Source organism: Desmodus rotundus, chromosome 1 (genome assembly GCF_022682495.2).
Source record: "Desmodus rotundus isolate HL8 chromosome 1, HLdesRot8A.1, whole genome shotgun sequence".
Taxonomy (NCBI): domain Eukaryota; kingdom Metazoa; phylum Chordata; class Mammalia; order Chiroptera; family Phyllostomidae; genus Desmodus; species Desmodus rotundus.
This window is the reverse complement of record NC_071387.1, coordinates 10,555,207-10,578,264: the sequence shown is the minus strand read 5'-3', so window position 1 is coordinate 10,578,264 and position 23,058 is coordinate 10,555,207. Positions and strand designations below refer to the sequence as shown.

The following is a 23,058-nucleotide window of genomic DNA, read 5'->3' as shown; positions in this document are numbered from 1 at the left end:
ATACCAACTGCTCTCATACCTAACGAACAGGGGTGAATGTCAAAAACGAAATTCTGAAAGAAAAGAGAAGACTCCGAAAAGTACATACTAGAGGATTCCGTGTGTGTGAATTTCCCGAACAGGCCGAACTAACCTGCACTGAGAATGCAGGTCAGCAGCGGCCTGGGTCGGGGGCTGACGAGACTGGCTGCACAGAGGCCCAGAGGAATTTGTGGGAAATGGCGGAAACAACCTTCTCATTTACCTGATTTCGAAGGCACGGTTGGAATCCCATTTAAATTCAGCCTTGCAAAACTGTCAGAGAAAGACTTGCAGAAATGGGAAGGGAAGGTATTCCATACTGGGAACAGAACCGCACAAGTGGGAAATTGAGGGGTCAGTAGGGGAGCAGCTGAGAGTTTACTTTATTTTTAAAAATTAACTTAATTGAAAGATAATTTGCATATAATAAAGTGCACTCATTTTAAGTTAATGCTTTGATGAACTTCGGGAGCCGGATAGACCCATGTGACATCATCCCATTGAGAGCTTCCTTTCAAAAATTACCACTTCAAGCTCTTTTGGTGCCTTACAAATTATAATTTTATTACAAGTTTCATGATTTACTGTTAAAAACCAAAACAACCTGCAGGAAATAAAGTAGACTATAAAAAGCACAGGCCTTGAAATCAGCTCTAAGTCTAGATCCCACTCCTCAGAAAGTCACTTAATTTCTCGAACCTCGGTTTCCTCATCCATAACATGGGGATAATATCGATACGATCAACTTTACTGTGAGGGTTAGAAGACATAATGTTACTCTTGCAGCACAACGCACGGAACCCAGCGGGACCAGCCAATGGCATCACCCATACAGCAGTTTGGCGGGTGTTTGTTGTGCCGCCCTCAGAGGAGCGAGACAGGCCATGCAGCCTGCTGACAGAGGCTTTGAAAGAGCCCTAAGTGCAATCATTGAAAGACTAGCCACAATGACAATTCCGAATCCAGCTTCCCTGCTGGTTCTGTTTCACAATTATGGTGAAATATCCAAAGTATTTCATGCTCAAATATATTGCTGTGATATGGAATGGGTGGTTTGAAAATCGATTCCAGAACCAATTGAAAGCAGGATACTTGAGAGGGTCCCCCACCCCACCATGTGTTAGACTCACCCCCTGGCCCTGAGATGCAGCCAGACCTCCCCCATTTCACACCACGGGATGCTGGGAGACTACCCCTCCAGATTCACCTGTTTAGTCCCAGTGCTCCTGTGGGTTCAGCCACCTGTCCCAGCTTTGTCTCCTTGGCTCCCCAAACGCTGACCCCGGGATGCAGCTCCAATATCAGCGTCCGCACTGTCTCCTCATGTCAAGAACCACTTCTTCAGCTTACCGACCTGTCACCTTACCTGCTCAACTCTGCAATCTGCCGTGATGGCCGCCAATACCTACTGTGTCCCGTCAAACACTCCCTGGGCCAGTCTCAGCTTCCCGGGGACCCCTTGCCCCAGCTCCCAGGACACGGTTGCAACCACAGTATAGTCCAAGGGCCACGGGGATGGAGCAGCATCTACCTGAGCGGCAAAGAGCTGGAACTCGTCGGGCAGAATCCAGGAGCGAGGGTAGAAGTTGTACTCCTCGGGGAAGAGGCTCTGCATGATTCTCACGGCTCTGCTCAGAGTGATTTTCCGCACCATCTCCGTCATGCCTGGGGAGGACAGAAGCAGTGAGGCTTTCCAAACACAGGCTGCCAGCTGTAAAACAGCCACTGCCTGGGACTTCTACAACTACCCTAACGACACGTTCACTTTTTCAGGCAGGATTAAAAAACGGTAGGAGTTGCTCCCCACAGCGCTGACTCGTGGTTTGGAAAGGCCTACCAAATCAGTAAAAACTTGAGGTAATAGGGGAATTTTTTTTTCCTATAAAAGTGAGCCATCCATTTGAAGGAATGAGTTTCCACCTAGCTAATTATTCTATTCTTTGTCAGCCCCCTAGACAATGAATAAAGAGAGGCAATACATCTTGCACTTAAAACTTCATCTTTTTTTTTTAAATTTGGGGCCACCATAGATATTGCTGGGATTCCTTCCATTTTACACCCTAGAGGATATTATCTAGTGGACTCTGCTTACATTATGAGAAGCTTAATTAAGTTGCTTTGTTTTAACCTTTTATGAGCATTAAAGGTACAAAACAGAAAAATATACGCCTTTCCACATAAAATCTACCTCTTTGAAATAAGGACAGGAACTGGAAAAGACATCCTGGCAGGGTTTATAGTTTCAGGGCGGGGAACAGGATCCCTTGGAGTCCTTCAGCTCTAAGTATTGGCTCCGACACTGATGCGATCTCGTTCATTTATCCAGAGCGGACTGGAAAGCCTCACTAGGAAAGCATGTGAAAAGAGTGGGGGACTTCTTTCCCGCTCATATCTCTAATAATAACTCTGACAAGGGAAGAAACTGAGTGTTTACCTTGGCAAATTTTAAGTAATTCCTTTTACATTATAGCACGCTTCTTTGTTAAAGCAAATATCACCGCTAAAAACAGAGACTGAGCCGGCTTTCACCCTGAGGAGCCACGCGGTCCCCGTAACCAACACCGGAATGCTTAGCGAAGGCATTTGTAATAGAAAGAACAAAGTTTCGCGTCAGCTCGGCATGTCCGAATTATCACACCTCCTGAATGGGCACAATGAGGGTGAACGAGGTTTCTCTGAACACCCCTGTTCGGGAAGCAAAGGGCAAACACTTGAGAACGAAGGTTTGAATAACCTACTTCTCGCTTCCCTCGGCACACTTAAAAGAGCAATAAAATCTAAAGATCGGAACTTCAGGACCGTCAAGGCCCTGGTTCTTAGTGCTTATTTAGAAGGATAGAGAGAAGGATTAAGTAAGAAGTAAAGGAGCTTAAAAAGTACTAACAACCTATGCTCTCATGCGGGCTGTTCAATATTACTAAAAAAGCAAACCCACTGAAGACACCATTCGGAGCTTCCCAAGAAATAAGAATGGGTTAGGAAAATTAGAGCTATTCCTTTTCATCCCCCTACGAAATTAGAAATTTGGAGTTATAAACACTGGAGCTGAACGCAAAGTACACAAAAACACACTTTCAACTCCCTTGGAAACTTCACTTGTGTCTGGCAAGGATTTTAATTATAGTTTTAAACTAAAACCTTTCAGCACTCACTGCAACACAGCACCTCACATCAAACAGACGGCGCCTCCCGACCAGAACGCTGCGGTATTTTCTGTACTTCAGTGGGGTTGTGACGGGGAAGCTTCCGAAACCCCTCAGCGGGTCAGAAGGACGCGCACAACACAGACAGAAGTGCTGTGGGAACAGGAGCACAATCCGAATGTTCCAGAAAGGTTTTGTGAAAATCAAGGTCCAGCAAAGTAAGTGAATACCCATTGTCAACCTGCAGTGGCTCCTTTTGCCTTGTGGATCAGCGGGCCCCACACGAGCTAACAGATCCGTTTCCAAGGTTACCTTTGTGTCTGTCTCTGGGTGGTTCTCTACTGAAAACAGCCAACTTCAGAAGCACCCCAACAAGCCAGTGGCTACTTTTCCCAGGCACTTCCAGCCTGCCGCTGTAGACAGCTCAGCTCTAATACTGCCTGAACACGTGTCTGCAGAAGGCACCTGTGCAGACCTCCCCCAATCCGCTGCCCACCAAAGCTTTTGTTGCCCCACCATATCTTGGCTGTGTTGCCACCCACTGCTGCCCAGGAGACCATCTCCCACCCTTCACCGGACCCCGTGAGGAAGCTACTGGCATCCCTACCTCTGGCAGGGATGTGGGATGTGCCATCTGCTTTCAGTAAGACGCTGACAAGAGTACCTGGCCTTCTAGCTGAGCCAGAGCCCATGTTCCCAAAGCAAGTATGTGAATAGGAAGGTCATGGCCAGGCTCTGCCAGCTCCACACTCTACCACTATTCTCTAAGTAGCTGCACACCTGACCCTACCTGTGTCCCCTGCCCTGGGCTTTGGAACCCATCTGACCTGAGATGAAAGCTCTAGGTCTAATACCAGCTCCCCTCAAGATTGGGAGCAAGGCAATCTTGGACCCCAACTTTGTAGTCCAATTAAATAAGGAGGGTTTGAACTGTTTTTCTGAGCCTCCACTGCATTGTTCCCAAATTTTGGAAACCTGTCTTTTGTCCCTGGTACCTGAGTGGCTGCCTTAGCAATGCCTCTGCCTTGTTCTCTCCTGTGCTCCCTCCCTGCTTCCCCCACATCTACCCTGCGAGGGCAAGGCTCCTCCCACCTGTGACTTCGGTACCTACTAACAGGTTCTTTGGAGCCTGACCGCCTGCCTGGGGTCCTCATCAAGGCCTGTCCCTAGATGTCCCTGTTTGGGCAGTTCCCCTGTCGACTGGGAAAACCCCCTCATCAGGCTGGAGCTTCTCACAGCAGAGCTTGCCTCCTGCCCCTTCCTCTGGGTCTGGCTTGTTTCTGCTTCCCCGAAGTCTCAGGCCTCATGGGTCTCATCCCGTGTGGAGCCACCCAAGAGGATGTAACAGTTTGATTCTCAGCCTTGCCCAATTGAAAAAACAAAACAAAACAAAACACAAGAACAAAATAAAATCTGAGCTGCACTGGGAGCATTATTCAACACAAATATTATTTATAACAAAAACACATTACAGTCATCAGGCAGCAAATGATACATTCGGATCCATCCTCCTCTCTCCAGTCCATCACCACTGCGGGGTAAGTTCACCTTTGCTTGGATGCTGCAGCAGCCTCTTAGCTCTCTCTCCACCTCGTCTCTCAGCCTCCTACCCACCTCCAATGCACGCCCCCCCTCACCCCCGCCTCTGGCTGACCTTTCTAAAACCCAAGCTGGCCCATGTCACTCTCTGGCTTAAAAATTCCTCAACAGCTTCCCAGTCATGAACTTTTGTCCCTGCCTATTACACTTGACCCTTTCTAACCATCACAGGCCACCTGCCCTCAGCAGAGTGGGCAGTGTGCTCAGTCTACAACTTTGCACCAACTCCGCCCCTTGTTTTGCATGAGGTACAGTCCCATCCATCCCCGGAGGCTCTGAGTGTTCGAGTGTCAATCTTCCCCAGCACTTCGCACCCTGCCTGTCCCCCAAGCAATTCTGGGAGAGGTCACGTGCCCGCAGTCCAAACTCCCACAGCATCCCAAGCTTCCTCTGGCATAGCATGTATTTTGTATTACACTTCCCTCTCTACATGCCTTTCTCCTTGTCTTTGCATCCTCAGCTCAAACCAGTGGGTGCCAGATGGCTGCCCCATGGGCACCTCTCTGGATCTCCCCACCCTTTACAGAAAGTTCCCTCCCCAGGGTGGGCTCTCAGGCACTACCCAACACAAGCTGTCAATATCTCAGACCCTGAAACTCACCAAAAGGCTGTTGTTTCTAAGCTAAGAACTGACAGTTCTGGACTTTGAAACATCTAAATCAGATTATTTTTATAGAAAGTCTTAGTTCATCAGTTAAGATACAATAACATTGGGAGGAAATTGCCCATTGAAAAGTGGCAAAACTCTAATGCGCTGGCACAAAAAAATTAATCATTTCCATATGCGTATCCGAAACTTTTCCGTTCATTCAGCGTGGGAAGCGTTTATACTTGCCTGGTGTGTCCACTGGGACTTAGTGTAAGTACCGTCCATCCCGTGCATACAAAATGCATTTTTTAAATAACGGGACATAGGAGAGACAGAAGATAAGCCCGGGCACAAACTGGAGCCAAAGGACAGGCTGTCCTGTACTCGCCCGCTGCTAAGGATGGCCGTCTTTCTCAGAGCAGAGGGCGCGGCCACACCGTTCCTCTGCCCGGAGGTTCGAGAGCCTGCTGTGCCATTAGAGCTCATTAGCTGCTGCTGGTAAAGTGGGAATTATATGTGCTAATCGGGGGCACGTGGGACATGGGATGGGACAGACTTGCTGCTTTGAGATGGATATTCCTGTATCACCTTTCATGAAACCAGTCCTGCCGGGGTGTCTTCCTCTGTATTTCTAATTTGTGCTCTGAATGCAGAGTCACAGCTGACTTCCTTCCTTCTCTGGGCCATTAGATGAGGCAGGGGCAAAAGGGAAAACGTCCATGAAGCCTCACTGGATGATTCGTATCTTAGGAACTCTGTCCTCATTCAAAGAGTTGTTCTCTTTCAAATTATGTTCTCCTGACATCCCAGTGAGTCCTTTAGTGGCATCAAAAAGTCACCTTTTCTGAGCAGCAAGAGAGGGAAAATAACAGCTATTCCATTAAGCTGTGCGCAAGAACCCTGGCTGCAAGCACTGCTCTTGTCCTGTAACAAAACCCTCTCTCCTTCTTTAAGGACAAATTTGACCTCGGGTTAATTTTCTAGCTCCGTTCCCTTGGAAACCAATAAAGTGGAAAGTTAGCTGTGCTACTAGAAAACAAAGCATATGGTTACAATGACCCCTGATTGGCAAACTGCATAAATACCTGGTAGGAAGCGAGAGCTCCCGGCTTTCCCTGAGCGTGGTGATGCTTGTCACTTAGCATGACCCTGGCGGGGACCCTGGAAGCTATGCTATGGAGTAGCTCCACCAGATACTGCCTCCTTCGGGTTGTCTCAGCCAAGACAGACTGACATGCACCAACCCCGGCCTTGTGTCCTTGCCCCTGAGCTTACACCTGAGGGGACAGACACTAGCCCCTGGAACTCTTGCGAAGACTCCACTGGACAGAAATGCCTGACGCTGACCAGTGGGCAAGCCGTGTCTCCTGCCCTGTATCCTTCTCAGTGGATCTGAGCCACGTGTGGCCTGGGGCAATTTGCACGCTCAGTTGAAAACTCCCAGGCAGATGGGGCACAACCAGCCAGTGTATGGATATCAGGTGTTCTGAGGGGTGTTTGCTTACGTGATGTGGCACGGACTGCCAAAGAAAAAAAACAGGTTGATGCCCCTTTTTAAAATAAGCATACACAGTATAATGCTAAGAGAAAACACCTCCTGTCAGGCAACTACACTCAGACTGAAACTACGAAAAAATGATACAAAATCGTGGTTAAGGTTTGGGAAGAAATATTGCAACATCCACATAGTGGTTTTGTTAAATGAGGGATGGGGTTCAGGGTGATGACCTTTTTAAAAATTACTGTATTGGGGGGAAAGGCAGAAAACTACTTGAACAACAATAAAATTAAAATTAAAAAAATAATAAATAAAATAAAAATTACCGTATTATAACACGCTTTGAACAGTACCTCAAAATTTCTTAAAGTTAGCAGAAGACCCAGCTTACCCAATACCCTTCCCCCAGCACTTCCGCTCACTGGAACCACCCCTCTTCCCTTAGCCATTGAAAAGAATGAACAGCAATCACAGAAGAGGGAGGCAGAGGTTAAAAATAAAATGAAAAGGCAGAGGGCGGGGCTGGGAGTGGGGTGAGCGGGTATCTTAAAGGTCAGCCATGCCACCTCTCTGGCTCGGAGTCCTCCTGCCAGTCGGTCTCACTGGGACAACGGCCTGGGTAGGAGCAGAGGCTCTCTGCCACCTGGACTGGCCCCCAGGCGGGTGCACGTGGTTTAAAGTGGCACCTCCATCTGGAATGCTTTAAGAAAATGAGAACTGCGAACCTGTTTCTGTGACACATTCCTAGAACTTTATTCAGTAAGTTATTCAAGTAAAATGGTCTTTTTTTTTTTCATTTTGAGAATGTGGTCCCCTCACGACACCCCCGTGTTACATCTCTAACCAGCAAGGTGAAAGTCACATGCCTGCAGCCGGGGCATTAGACCCGGAGAGCCTGTCTCTTTACACTTCTGAGCCTCCGATCTTTAAACCCTCGGTGGGTCAAGTCCTGACTGACCCCTCTACGTTAACGCCTCTGCCATGGTGGTGGCACCGCGGCAGAGTGTGGCAGCCAGTCCCAGTTAAGAGGCCCGCGTATGATCTCAAAGCATGTCCTGTTTCTGAAGACGGGTGCGCCCCAAGACCCAGCCCTGGAAACATCTGTACACGCCAACAGCACCAGCGGATACCTGGGAACTTGTTCACTTGACCGGAGTATATGTCACTGTCGTGAAATGAAACACCGTGCCAGTAGATGTCACATGGCAAGCGCCGGCCAAAGGGGAACTAGAAGAAAGAGAAAAAACGTGACTAATAACGAGCAAGAGGAGTGGCAGTCACACTGATGTCTGCTGTGTACAAGTGCCCAGCACCCTGGCACACCTCACATGCGTCAATCCTCACAGTCGGCACGGCAGGTAGCTGACACTCTTTCCTATTCCGTAGGCGGAAAACCAGGCTCAGACAGGCTAAGCAGTTTGCTCAGGGTCACAACGGGGGAGGGGTGCAGTTCTGAGTCTGTGGGAGGCACGATACTCATGACTTTCCCTTCCACTTTAATACACATGTCTACCCAGAAAGGGTTATTCCCATTTGACTGATGAGAAAATTGGGGCTAGAAAGGGTAATCCGATATGTCCAAGGTCACACAAAGCTGGTAAGGAGAGAAATCAGGATTCGAATCCAGATCTATCTGGATCCTAAGCCGTACTTCTCTCTCTCTGAAAACCGTAACTCTTAACCCAGTCCCCAAAGAATGAGTTTTCATTGTTTCTCCCCCCACCTCTCTCTCTCTCTCTCTCTCTCTCTCACACACACACACACACACACACACACACACCCCACATAGAGTCCAGGAAGGCAGGATGCAGGATGTATTCCCCTGTGCCTAAAACAGTTTCTGGCATTCAGTAAAGACTTTTTGTTTTAAATCCTCACCCAAGGACATTTTTTCATTGCTTTTAGAGAGGGGGAAGAGAGAGAGAAACATCAATGCAAGAGGGAAGCATTGATTGGATGCCTCCCGTACACACTCGGACGAAGGATTACATGTGTTCAGGCAGGGGATCACATGCACCCACGCCTGGACCGGGGATAGAACCCACAACCTGTGTGTGTGCCCTGACCAGGAATCAAACCTGCAACCCTCCGGCTATGGGAGGGTATTCCAATCAACCGCGACGTGAGCCAGCGCTCAGTAAAGGCTTTTTTAATAAATAAATGAACAAGCCAGGAGCATTCATCTGACTCAAGATGAGATAACCAGATTCTCCCGGGAATTTGGAAACCACATGCCAGGAAGCCCTGGCTGTCCCTTGAACTGGAGGTGATGAAAAGCCAGAGCCAGGCAGCTGTGCTGGGCTGTGTCACTCAGAAGCGAAGGCAGCGAATCTGCTGAGAGAGAAAAAAGGAGCAGGTGCAGATGCAGAAGTAGAGGTGAGACCCTGTGGCCCTGGAGACAAAGCCTGAGTGACCTCAGTTCCTAGGGTTTCTAGGTCCTAGACACAGACCCTCCTGCGCCTGGCTGTCCTTCCTGTCCTTGGCTCCTAGCAGACAGCCTTGTATCCTTAGAACACATCCTCTTTTTGCTCAAGCTATAGGGTTTCCCTCACTGAGACCACAGGGCCTGATCTTTCCACTACAGCCTAGGTTATCAAATTAACCAAATCTGATTTGGTTCTGCATTTACAGAATTATCAAAGTTACCAAATGCTGCATCTACAGAACACAGTTCTACATCTGTAACTCAAATGGCCGTAGTTTGCTGAAGGAAAAAGTGGGGACATGTTAGTTCATATTTAGAACCTGTCTGTTTAAAGTCCCAATGGCCCTGGCTGGTGTAGCGCAGTGGATTGAGCATGGGCCTGTGAAGCAAGGGGTCACCAGTTAAATTCCCAATCAGGGCACATGCCTGGGTTGCAGGCCAGGTCCCCAGTTAGGGGTGTGCGAGGGGCAACCACACATTGATGTTTCTCTCCCTTACCCTCTCTCTAAAAGTAGATAAATAAGGTTTAAAAAAAAATAAAGTCCCAATGAAGAGAAATGCCACCACATTAAATAAAATCATTTGATCTTCCCACTCTGAGACTACAGTTGATCAGAATTTTTGTCTGTTCCAGGCTGAGAGGGCTAGATTCCAGTGGGAGAGCACAGCAGTACTAGTGAAGTGGTGGCCGCTCGAAGCTTGCCAACTACCCCAGGTAAGTGAAGGCAAACAGACGCCAGCACTTTAAACCGTTCATGTGACTTCAAAGCTGTGCCAAAGTGAGGCATATGTTACAACACACTCGATTCACATTCACAAGTTCCTTCTAGAACCTACAGCACTGCACTCATTTCTTTGCATCCAGTGGACTGGAGTTACTGATTCAGTAGTCAGAAATACAAAGAGACACAGCCCGTGTTATGTTCTTCCTGCTGTGCGGGCTGCTGTGGAGAAGGGGCACAGCCTTACCCAGGGAGGCAGCTCTCGAAAGCATACTACCCAGCAAAGTTTTCTGAGGTCCAAGCGGCTATGCTGCTCGAAATGCGGGACCAACACCTGCTCCGTGTCAGGGGACAACTGGTGACTCCTTCACCCTTACGGTCACCCTTCAGTGCTTGCTGCCTTCGTGAGTCCCAAATCACCCCTTCGTTCAGAAGTGCCTCCAGCTCATTTCGTTTTGAGAAACTGCCTTTTTGAAAATTCATTCATTCATTCAGTAATTACTATGTGCCAGACACTGTGCTAGATACTGAGAACAGAGAAACATAATTTTCAATAGATCCCAGGACTTCTTAACCCCACCCTTTTAAGATCTTTTTAAACACTGCTTAAACAGCCAACATCATCCTCAGTGGAGAAAGGCTGACAGCTTTTCCTCTAAGGTCAAGAATGAGGCGAGGATGCCCATTTTCTCCGCCTCTACCCAACATACTACTGCACATTCTAGCCAGAGCAATAGGCAAGAAAAAGAAATACGCGCTATCCAAACTGGGAAGAAGGGAAATAAATACCTGTTTGCGTTTGGCACAATTTTATATGTAAAAAGCCTTAAAGATTATATACATACACAAACACACACACACAATTGTTAGAAATAAACAAATTCAACAAAGTTGCAGATATAAAATCAATACACAAAAATCAATTGGTTTTCTATACACTAACCATAAACAAGCCCAAAAGGAAATTACGAAAACAATTCTATTTACAATAGCATCAAAAAGAATAAAATGTTTAGGAAACAACCAAAGAGGCAAAGGATGTGTGCCCTGAAAACAACAAAATGTTGTGACAAAAACTAAAGACACACACAAGTACAAGAAGTACAAGACATCCCACGTTCATGGACCGGATCACTGCCGGCATAAGCAATTGGTATAAAACCCAAGTGAGTCGAAACCTGATGTCCACATAAACACTGCACACAGATGCTTATAGCAGCTTTATTCACACTTGCCAACACCTGGAAGCAACCAAGACACCCTTCTGTAGGTGACTGGATAATAAACTTCGGTCCACTCGGACAGTGGAATATTATTCAGTGCTAAAGAGAAATGGGCTCTTGACCCGTGAAGACACGGGGGGCGGGGGGTGGCCTCACGTACAAACGGGTATTCTGGTGTGGGATGCCGACGGGAGGGGAGGCTGTGCGCGTGTGCGGCAGTGAGGCCACAGGAAATCTCTGTTCCTGTTGCTCGGTTTCGCTGTGAACCCATTACAGCCCTACATAAAAATAATAAAAATAAAGTTCAAAACACATCGCAGTAATGGCACAAAGACAAACATACAGACCACTAGAATAGAGAACCCAGAAATAAACCCTTGTATTTATGGTCAAATGACTTTCAACAAGGGGACAAGACTGTTCAATGGGGAAAGGACAGTCTTTTCAACGACTGGTGTTGGGAAGATGTGCAAAAAAGAATGACACTGGACCCTTACCTCACACCAGGCACAAAAATTTACTTAAAATCAGTCAAAGGCCTAATCATGAGAGCTCAAACTATAAAACTCTTAGAAGAAAACACAGGCGAAACATAGGGGATAAGCTCCATGACATTGGATTTGGCAATGATTTCTTGGGTATGATACCAAAGCATAGGGGAAAAAAACTAATAAATAAATGGAACTTCATCAAAATTAAAACTTTTTGCATCAAAGAACACTGTCAACAGAAGGCAACCATGGAATGGGAGAAAATATCTGAAAATTATATGTCTGACAAAAAATAATATTCAGAATACATTTTAAAACTCCTACCACTCAACAGAAACAACAAAAAGCAACCCCATTAAAAATAGGCAAAGGACTGGAATAGACATTTCTCCAAAAAAGACACACAGATGGCTAATAAGCACATGAAGAGACGCTCAACAGCACTAATCATTAGGAAAACGCGAGTCAAAACCACAATGAGACACCACTTCACACCCATTAGCATAGTTATTATTTAAAAAATAAAAATCAGCACTGATGAGGATATGGAAAACTTGGAACCCTCGTGCGCTGGGGATGCAAAAGCCTCTGTGGGAAACAGAACTGCCACACGGTCCACACTTCACTTCTGGGTACACACCCAAAAGACTTAAAATCAGAGACCTGAGTAAATATTGGTTGATAAACGTTCAGAGCATTATTCACAGCAGCCAAAAGGGGGAAACAGTCCCGATGCCCACCGACGTCCGCGGACGGATGACCGAGACGCGGTGCGCACGCCTCACACCCACTCTACTACCACTCAGCCTCAGGGAGGAAGGGAGCCCCGACACCTGCTGCAGTTAGGGTGACCCCTGGGGACACCGTGCCCGGTGAAATAAAATAGACACAGAGGGACCAGCGCCGTATGGCTCCACTTGTGTGAGGCAGCTAGAGGAGCCGGGGTCCTAGGGGACAGGAAGTGCATGGTGGCTCCCGGGGGTTGGGCAGGGGAAAGGGGTTATTTGGTTACCGGGCACAGGGCTCCAGTGTGGGAAGATGAAAACAGTTTCGGAGGCAGATGGCGGTGATGGTTGCACAACAATGTGAATGTATTGAACGCCACTGAGTTAGTTATATACTCATAGATGGTCAAGATGGTAAACTTTACGGTATGTATATTTTACCACAATAAAATAACAGCAAAAACTGTCTGCTTGTGCCCTGATGCTAAGGGGCCCTTTGAGGCTCTACTCGGAGCCCCCCTAAGCCTGCAATGCTGCATGGATTTTCACAGGGCAATTGCAAATTGACGAATGCTTCCCAGACTCCCCGCTCCCCGTTTTGTTCAAGGTCAGCACCATGCCATTTACCCAGGGAGACTCAAAGACTCCCTGAAGCCTCGAGTCGTTAAGAGACACCATGTCAGCAGCATGTTCAGCATGCTTCATGAATGAACATGTGAAGTTATGAGTAGCAGCTGCTCAAATACATCCGCATCATCACCGTTGCCATTAAAGGCAACATTTATGTAATGTTTATTACTGTGTCTGTGTGTTAAACAACTTGTCTTGTTTAATCCTACAATAACCTTATGGGAAGGTGCTACTGTTGGACTAATCCTATTTACAGATGAGGAAACCAAAGCTTTGAGAGATGAAATAAGGTTCCCAAGGTCATGGCGCTAGTTGGGGCAGAGTCAGGATCAAATCCAGGTCGGCCTGAAGGCAAGGCCCACGTGCCTAACCACTGCACACAACTAACTGATCTTGTTCCGATGTCCACGGTGGCATCTATCAGCCACACGTGAACTGTGGGAACTAGCCCACCCTCACACTGCATGCTGCCATCTTTTCCACAGACGAAGTTCCTTCCTCAGTGTCGACACCTGAGGGGACCCAAAACCCCTTTCCCTCCTGCCCAGAAGGACTAAACACACTTGCAAAACAGTCAGGCTCATGTGAGAACTGAAATCACTAAATGCCTTTGAGTGAGTTTGTGCTGAAGGAGCTGATGTTCGGGTCCCTCTTCTAACAGCCCAAAGAGCAAGTTCAAATCCCCCGAGAGCTTTTGCAAAGAGCAATTTCACAGTGCATGCCGATGAAAGCACAATTCACACTTCTGTACTTGGTGAATGATTTTCTTCTTAGAGCTTCTTCATGAAAAGAAAGTCTTCCAAGTGATGGGGCAGAAAAGTGACAAATAAGCTTTGATGTGGGCAAGTACATGTGTGATGCACCCGCGGAGGGAAATGACCCAAACCGCTGCTTTAAAACGGGGGCCGGAAGTGTTCAGGGGGGACATAAGAAAAGTGTAGCCACCAGAGCAGTAGGCTTGGCCTGGGAAGACACTGGTTCAAGCCCCGCCCCGCCACACCCCACCTGAGACCTTGACTGTGGACCCTGCCCCTCTACGCCTCAGCAGCTCATATTCAAAGGAGGACAACCTGCCCACCTCCCAGGGCTGTTCTGTGGACTGCGGCAATGCATGGGAAAGCATTTGGTGAACAGCAAAGTGCTGCTCTGCAGGGTAAGCTATTATTTTTAATGCCAAGGAAATGACCTCAACAAATAACTTCAATCTAAAAAGATGCCACCAAAACATCCAGCATCGTTAGGACAGCCCTTGAATAGGAACATCACGGTGTCCCTGCACTTGGGGAGCCTCCCATGACGTCCACAGGCAGAGTTAATACATTCCTCTCCATTGCCCGCTCTGTACTCTGCTGATCTCTGTGGTGCAGCCACCACCTTGCAGGGGGCTTCTGTTCACATGACTGCCTCCCCACCAGACAGAAGGCTGCCCTCCCCACTCCCCTGCCTCCCCATCTGGGTCAACAGCCTCCAGGGATCGCTGCCTCCTGGAGTTCACACCCTGTGGACTCCACCTGCACAGTCACAGGCGGAGTTCACACCCTGTGGACTCCACCTGCACTGTCACAGGCTTGGTCTATGTGACCAATTGCTACAGCAGAAGTGACATTTGGGTATTAAGACGCTTCGGATATTAGCATATCTTTATAAAAAGAAGCCCCCCTCCCCCCTCTCTCATCATCATCCTCATCCTCATCACCACATATTTGAGGGAGTCTGGGGAGAAGTAACAAATCAGCCCCCTGCCCACAACCATGTGAGTGGGGTTGGATCTGGACCCCTCAACCCCAGTCTTCAGAGGCCGTGGCCCACAGCCTGGCTGCAGCCTTGCGAGAGAGTCTGAGCCACAGTCCCCAGGTGAGCGCGCTCACCTTCCTAACCCACAGAGATGATAAATGTGTGTTGTCTTAAGCTGCTAAGTTTGGGGGAAATCTGTCACACAGCGATAGAAACTGAATACAGCATTCCAGTTTTACAATAGGGTCGTAGAGAAAGGAAGTTGTCTGAGAACAAAGGAATTTAAGACTGATACAGCTTTATAATGAATATAATAATTACTATTTATCGAGCACTAATTATGTGCTGGGTATCTTACATATATGCTTCCATTTTGCACGTAAGAAAAAATACAAGCCCACTGCCACTCGGTGGCAAACCAGAGCTTGAAGCCATGTGGGTCTGTCTGCAAACACTGTGCCCCTCGGACTGGACCAAGACAGATGGGCGGAGAGATGGATTCACCTGTGACCAAAAACATGGGCAAATATGTCTATGAAAAAAATGAGTTGTGGTGAACACCTCAAGGAAGAATGTGGCACAGAAAAGGCTGGAGAAGGCCAGTCAAGACCGGGAAAGGGCTGAGCAATTGCCCTTCAGGGATGGACTACCAATGTCACACTTTTCTTCAATAGAGAAGCAAGCAGACGAAGAAAATACTGGAGGAAATCCATCAAGTCCTGAAGGGTGTGACCAGATGCAACGCCGATCTACCTGCCAAAGGCGAGCGTATCAAAGGAAGGCAAGCCCCGTCACGCCTGAGAGAGGGAGGCCGGCTCAGTCCCCTTCTCTGCTGCTCACATCTCCGCTGATGGCCTCGCTACGCTCCCAGGCAGATGAGAAGAGACCACCACCCAGCAGAGGGGCCACGGAGAGTCCAGGCTCCCTCATGCCCGTGGAAAGTGGGCTGATGAGAGAAGGCCTCTCCGCGCTGGTGAGGGACCAGCCAGCTGCCTGACCCTAGAGCCTTCGGTTGGGGCCCAGGACAAGCCCACACATGGGGCAGCTCCACGCCTGTGTCCTCAGAAGGACAATAACGGCACCATGACTGGGTTGGAAGACAAGCTAATGATGCATTTGAAGCGGCCAGCACAGTGCCTGGTGCACAGTGCCTGGGGTGCAGGGCGTGTTCAAAACATGCTGCCTCCCTTCCATTCTTTCCCATCGCCCTTCCCCCCTTGCCTATTGGCTGGTAAGATATTGCCCAAAAGAGCTGCAGGGGGGTTGGAGGGGGGCGTGTTCTAGGACCAGCCTCAGAGAAAAACATTAGCAAGGTCCCCTCAGGGTGATTTGCAGCCAGTACAGGTCTCCTGGGCAGGCACCTCACCTCTGGGCAAACCCTGTACTCACATGAAAGCTCCTTCAGCTCAAGAATCTGGACTTGAATCTCAGCCCTGCCAACGACTAGGGCCCTTGGTCTCATCACTGAGAAAGGGGACTAGCGAAGCCTCCCTCACAGTGGGTGTTGGGAAGGTTTCCGACTACACAAGTGTGCCAGGCTGTTTTGTGAAGGGCCTGGCACACCGCAGGAGCTAAATTAGTCCAACTGCCTCCTGGATTGTTCCTCACCTAATTGAGTCCCCTGGTGAGACAGGCAGAGAGGCAGAGACCCAGGGTACCCCCGTGGGAGAGAAAGCAGAGGCTGGCCCTCAAACAATACACCTCTGAACAGCGGTGAGTCCCAGCCCCAGGGATTCCGGAGCCAGCCTGGGGGCAGAGGCAGGTTAACAGAGAGCGATTCTGTGCGTCAGAGTGCCACATGAGAGCCCAGAAGGAGCAAATTTCCAGCTGCAGGTGAGGGACTTTTTACCAAGGAGGAAGGGGCCGTTTGAGCTAGTGTGAAGAGGCGTGTGCCAGGCAGAGAGGAAGAGAGAGGGAAATCAGGCAGAGGGGAGACAGCCTGCCAGGCGGGGAGTCCAGGAGAGCAAGGCAAATCCCATGTGCCTGGAGCCCAAGATGGAGAGGGCCGCAGGGCCCAGGCGGATCACAAAGGGCTCGCAGGACAAGCTGAGGAGCTGGAACTCCTTTCAGCAACTGGAAGAGAGCCAAGGGAAGTGCCCAAGCAGGGCAAGGATGGACCAGGCTAGGATGGAGGGTGGACAGGAGGCAGAGAGAGACTGAGGACAGAGACCCACGAGGAAGCTGGCCATGGCTCGGAGAAAGGGGACAGGGTGGGGTGGTGACGAGGCAAGGAGAGAAAGAACACACTGGGAATTGGAGTGGCGAAAGTATGGAGTGAAAGTGATCACCAGCTCAGTGTGTAAGAACTGTTCTAATGGCCCCATGCCCTTTAAAGAAGCCCCTTCTCCTATGCCCACGGGCTGCCATTCCTGTCCCACCTCCTCCGGGTTCCTTGTCGTTGGCGTCCAAGAGGACCCCACAGGGATAAGAGGCACTGAGGAGCCTTCTGAGTTAATAAAGGCGCCGTCTGGCTCCAGTGGGTTTCCCGAGAAGACAATAATTACTCAGCCTCTAATAGAGCCAATAAATATAGCAGGAGGATAAGTAATTAACAGCCTTTTGCTGAAAAGTAGCAATTCTTGTGATCTATGAAGCTTCCCTTTCCTGTTCACTACTTCTTCATCACTGCAGACATGATACTCTGGGCAAGTACGCCACTCGTTCTCCACTGAGCCCATCGCCAAAGCAGGCTGCATTTTTCTATTAAATCCACTCGGTATAATTGACTCATATGAAATAAGCTGGAAGAGCTGTGGCGAAGCCTGTCGTCGCCTGCCTCACTTCTGCTTCTGATCACAATACTTTTAATGAGACAAAAATTGTTCCCAAACAATTTAAGTACAGGGGGAAAAAAAAAGCCCACACTGGAAGCAGAGGAAGGTAAGCTCGCCCCTTTCGGAATGTCAGTGCCCCTCGGCAATCTTGTCCTGTTATTTACTCTGGTGTCTGATCTCCCACCCATAAAGAAGCTATATTAGTAGTAATTGTGTTAGGCAAGAGAAAAAGAAAAACTTCACAAACTTCTAAAGTGATTTACCTCTTGACTTGCAATTTTAATTAAAATTCCGGTTTATTCAGCAAATAGCTATGAAAAGATCCAATGCCAATTTAGCACTGTGTTCTTCTTCTGCTTTCCAATTCATAAGGGCGACGCAAACAAGGAAGTAACCGTGTTAAACGGCTCTTCCTCCATTCCATCATAATTCAGCCTATGGAAACGCACTCGAATACCAATTATAAATTAACTCCATTACACTCCGCAAACTGATCAACAGTAATCTCCTTGCTCTCTACTCCCTCACTGTGGGTAAATTATATCGATTCACTGCAAGGCCTCCAATTACCCAGTCTCTTCCACATCAGAACTTTAAATGTGCTTATTAACTGAAATGGAAACCAAGCAAATCAGGTTTCCATTTTGGCAGCAGTGTCCCCCACCCAGGATACCGAACAACCCCTCCTGAAGTCACTCTTGACACCTCTTCCGGCGGCTCCCCCCAGCTAACCAGACACCCAGGTCACGTCAGTACTTCCCACAACGGCTACTCCCACTGAAAGCCAGTCAAAAGCCCCCTGGCTCAGCCAGAACGTCACTTCATTCATTCAGCACACAAGCTGGTCATGCCTTTGCACCAGGCAGCGCTTGGGGAATGCCGAGAGGCTCCACACATGGGAGCAGAGGGTTCGTGGTCGGGGACAAGGCTGCGGAGGAAGAATGAAACAGTCCTGACCTTCGAGGAGCTAAGCGTGCAGCAGCTGAGTCAGACACGCAAGCAGATTGCTGCTATGCCTGTAGCCACCACCTGACTAAGCATGTGCACACCAGCCCTCTTCCCACACTGTCACCTTTCATTGCCACACAACCTGATGACTAGCCAGCATATCCCCATTTCACAGAAGAGGCAAACAGGGCTCAGAGAGGTAGGCGATATCTGGGCTGACTCTCACTGAGAACGAGAGAAGTTGCCCAGACTAAAGGGGAAAAGGAGTTCCCGGGAGGAAGCAGAAGCATGTGCAAAGACCAAGCAACGAGCAAGCAAAAGCCTGGACGGAGATCCAGGCCTCCTCTGTCTGCAGCCACAAATATGAGAGCCGCCTTCGGCATTACTGGATGTCTCCGGGCCTGTTTCCCCATTGGCCACACACAGGATATTTCCCATTCTGTGTATCTATGAGGGTCTGCTCTTCTTTTCCAACAACTGATTACGATTCGTGCTGACCCCCAAGCACCCAGTGCTGTCTTAATAGTGTACCCCAGGGACAAAGAAGTGGTTCCCCAGAGGCTGGACTCTGCCCCTAAACTCCTTTGCGCCTCCTAACCCCTAAAACCAGCCCGTAACCCTCCAGAGACATGCCACTCAAGTCATGCCATCGCACATTATTAAGAACACAATCGTACCAACGATCCCATAATAGTAAAAAGCATGGCTACTGTTCACCAGTTTCTATCACGTGCTTCACACTTAACCTGTGCTATCTCAATCAGCCCTGCCAACAGCACTGCCAGCAGGTTGGTACGTGCCATTCCATTTTACCGACGAAGAAACAGGCTCGGAGCAATTGGATAACTTAGTCAGGGTGGTGCACCCAGGAAGCGGTAGAGCAAGGAACAGAACTCAGCCCCAGAGAACTAAGCCTAGGGAAAATGGATGAGGTTCCTTGAAGCCCCACAGAAGACCAGAGATGAGGAGGTGCTGACGTTTGTCAGGAAGGGGAGGGCGGGGACTTGGCCCCACTGGGAGCTCTCCAGAGTGCTGAACCACCTCTGCGGCAGTACTCTGACGCAGCGCACCTGCACCTGCCTGGGCGCCTCTGCCAGGCCTGACCCTCACCTCCTGGTTTCAGTGCCCAGTAGAACCGCTAGACAATAGAGTGAACAGAAATGGGAGTACACCTGGGACAGAGACGGTTACCTTTTCGAAGTACTGAGCTCAAGGGGTCAACGGGACATCTAATTGGAACTATCCTGCAAGGGATTAGAAATCCGGGAACGGGAGTGAAGAGAAGTCTAAGCAGGAAGTGCAAAGTCACGGGTCACAGAGCAGGGGACTGCAGAAAGGGTGGGTGTGCTTTTTGAGTGGTTACTGTGAGAGAAAACCAAAGGGGCAGGGTCAGAGAGGGAAGGGGACTTCTTCCTAGCAATCCTGGACAGTGGGAACCAAGGACAAATAACCAAACTCTCCGACGCCAATGTCGCATCTAAAGGTGTCCACAGGGGCAGAACGTTGCTGCCTGTAACTCTGAACCTGAGAATATAGAACCACTACCACTCCTTAACTCCCCCCAAAAAAAGAACAAGAAATGACAAAGTATTCAAGGGAAAAATAGAAATTAGCCTACCACCGGGTGACAAGTTTCAAGTTGATCGAGGTCATACCCACTCACACTTGAAATAAACCTCATACATGCGAGATGCCACTCAGAAAGACGCTGAGCCTCTCCTTGGCCTTTCAGACCGTGGAATCTTCAGGCTTACATGATGGGACATTTATAAACACATCTCTCCCCCTGCTGGTAACAGAGATACTAGAATAGCACCTTTGTTCTCTGCCTCCATCCCCACCTCTGCTCTCCAACACACCTTACATAATAGTTTTACTCTTTTATTAACTTAAGTCTTTCATTCAAATAAACATTATTATGCCTCAACTCAAGGTCAGGCACTGGGGACTCAGGGAAGAATAAGGCAGAGTCCCTGTCTTTAGGATGTGAACTTGGAAATAAATCATAATGCAAAGCAGCAAATGTTCCATAGATGATGGTCAAAGGGCAATGGGGGCACGAAGCAGGATGTGAGTTACTCCCCTGGGGGGAAAGATGGGATTTGGTACAAACCTGGTGGGCTGGAACTTGCCACACCCAGAAGCCAGGAGGCTGAAGGAGCTCCCTGTGCAAAGGCATGGGAGCGTGAGGGAATGTGATTAGAAGTCTCTCCAGGGCAGGAGCAACATCTTAATTCTCTCTGTATTCCAGGCGCCCTGCCCAATGCCTGGTGGTGGGAAGGGGGGGGCGGTGCTGTCAGTAAGTAATAGACGCTGGGGGAATGAATGGAATATGGTTTGGTGTGGAGGGAATAAAAGAGGACTATGGGGTCTTTTTAAAAAGATTTTATTTAATTATTTTTAGAGAGATGGGAATGGAGAGAGAAAGAGAGGGAGAGAAACATCAATGTGTGGTTGCCTCTCACGTGCCCCCTACTGGGGACCTGGCCCACAACCCAGACATGTGCCCTGACTGGGAATCGAACCAGCAACCCTTTGGTTCGCAGGTCAGCACTCAATCCACTGAGCCACACCAGCCAGGGCTGGGGTCTTACCACAGAAAGGGAACTGAATAGAACCAGAATCTATCAGCCTCAAAGCAAATCTCAATGTGAAACTGCTCAGGCACACAGCAGACATGTGCAGGCTCTGGTCACCCGTTTCTCCAGCCCAGGGTTTAATAACTCCGCAGGTGAGTGAGGCAGCTCTCGTACAGGAAAGGTGCCCGTCAGCGGGGCCAGTCCAAGAGTGATGGGCTGGTTCACAGCTACAACTACCCTCTTTCCATTCAGAAGTTTAAAATAAATTAATTTAAAAGCAGTAACAACAAAACATTATGCAGCAGGGGTGGGAATATGGGCATATTTATCAAATTTTAGACTCTCCTTTTGTTTCCCATGTTGCACTATATTGTCAAGTTCCAAATCTTCTCATTTTTCACATCTTAACATGGCCAATGGCTGTGGCAAAAACCACTGCTCTCCCTAGCTCCACTGCTCTCCATAGCTCCTGGTGATGGGGGCTGTTATTCCTCTACTAAGTATTTAAGCGATACCTTTTAATTTACTTAATGACCTCAGAACAAACTGATTGATGGCCCAGCTCAGTTGGCAATGACAGCTGGCATTTCCCTGATGACCACATAATTAGGCAATTTCATTAAGTGTATGTCACCCTGATCAGCTAACGTGGTCTATTAAGGCAAAGCCAGCCCACTCATGGCTTGCAGTCAGCTTCCACAGCCCACGGGTTTTTAAGCACTCTGGTACCAGTTTAAACACCTTTGCATTTTCAGGGTGTTATAAATCTGGTGCTTTCCTGGTGTATCCTGAAGAAATTAGACCAGCATGGAAATATCAGTATCCTATTACAAGTAATAAGTACAAATGTTATAGGATTAAAAATCAGCAGACCAAGGCCCTGGCTTAGTAGCTCAGTTGGTTAGAGTATTGTCCTGACACGCTAAGGTTGCAGGTTCAATCCCCAGTCAGGGCACATATAAGAATCAACCAAAGAACACATAAATAAGTGAAACAACAAATCAATGTTTCTCTCTCTCCTCTCCCCCTCCCCACCTTAAAATCAATAAATATAAATCAATCAATAAATTAGGAGACCAAGATTCTAGGTGCTGAGATGTAACACCTCCACCACCACCACGTTGGCTGAGCATTTATTATGCTCCAGGCACGGTTCTAAGCACTTCACAGACATAATAAAATCACTTAAAACTGCTGACAACCTTAGGGGTAAGCACTATTCTCACACCCATTTTCCAGATGAGGAAACTGAGGCAGAGAAGTAAAGTAACTCGCCTCAGTTCTCACCCTCGTAAGTAGCAGATCCAGGGCACAAACCCAGCCAGTCTGACTCCAGAGATCAATAAGATGTAGTAGCTCCAGCCCTAACAAAGCTCAGAGTTTCTCGGAGGGACAGCAGACATGTGCACTTAACGGCTCTATGACCCAGGAAAAACCTAATCTGTCGGTATTAGTTCTCTACTGCTGCACCCAAAATTAACAGAAACCTAGCGGCCCAGACAACACCCACTTACTAGCTCACGTTCCTTAGGTGAGGGTCCACCATGGCTCAGCCGGGTTCTTTGCCCAGGGTAGCACATGGCTGAAATCAAGGCGCTGCAGTTCTTGTCCAGCTCAGGGTCACCGTCTAAGGTCACTGTTTGGAGGAATCCATCCCCTTGCAGCTGCAGGACTGAGGTCCTCATTTTCCTTCCAGCTGTCAGCCAGGGACCACACTCAGCAACTGAATTTTCCTAAAATATTAAGTTCCATCTACAACTATACCATATCCATTCCAGCACCAAACAATCAAACAAAGATAAAGAAATGCTAGCCACAGGAAATCCGGTAAAAATGCTGGAGACCTCAAAATGAGTCACCAGAACAAGGTTAAAAGGCAGATGGAAGACAGTCTTTGGGCTTGGGCGGGGGGTGGGGGATACTAAACTCTAAACTTTAAAAGTCTTAGGAACTTTGC

At 48.4% G+C, this 23,058-nt stretch overlaps 1 protein-coding gene across 3 annotated transcripts in view; it reads right to left on the bottom strand.

Annotated features, from left to right (window-relative positions):
• The window catches only part of TTLL11 (tubulin tyrosine ligase like 11), a 188,776-nt gene that overhangs the window by 149,258 nt on the left and 16,460 nt on the right, over positions 1-23,058 (bottom strand). For all 3 annotated transcript variants that reach the window (XM_071221100.1, XM_071221099.1, XM_053921032.2), the window contains exons 2-3: positions 7,981-8,077; positions 1,553-1,686 (exon numbers count right to left, since the gene is read on the bottom strand). In XM_071221100.1, the coding sequence (XP_071077201.1) occupies positions 1,553-1,686; positions 7,981-8,077 (231 nt within the window). The remainder of the gene's footprint in view (positions 1-1,552; positions 1,687-7,980; positions 8,078-23,058) is intronic.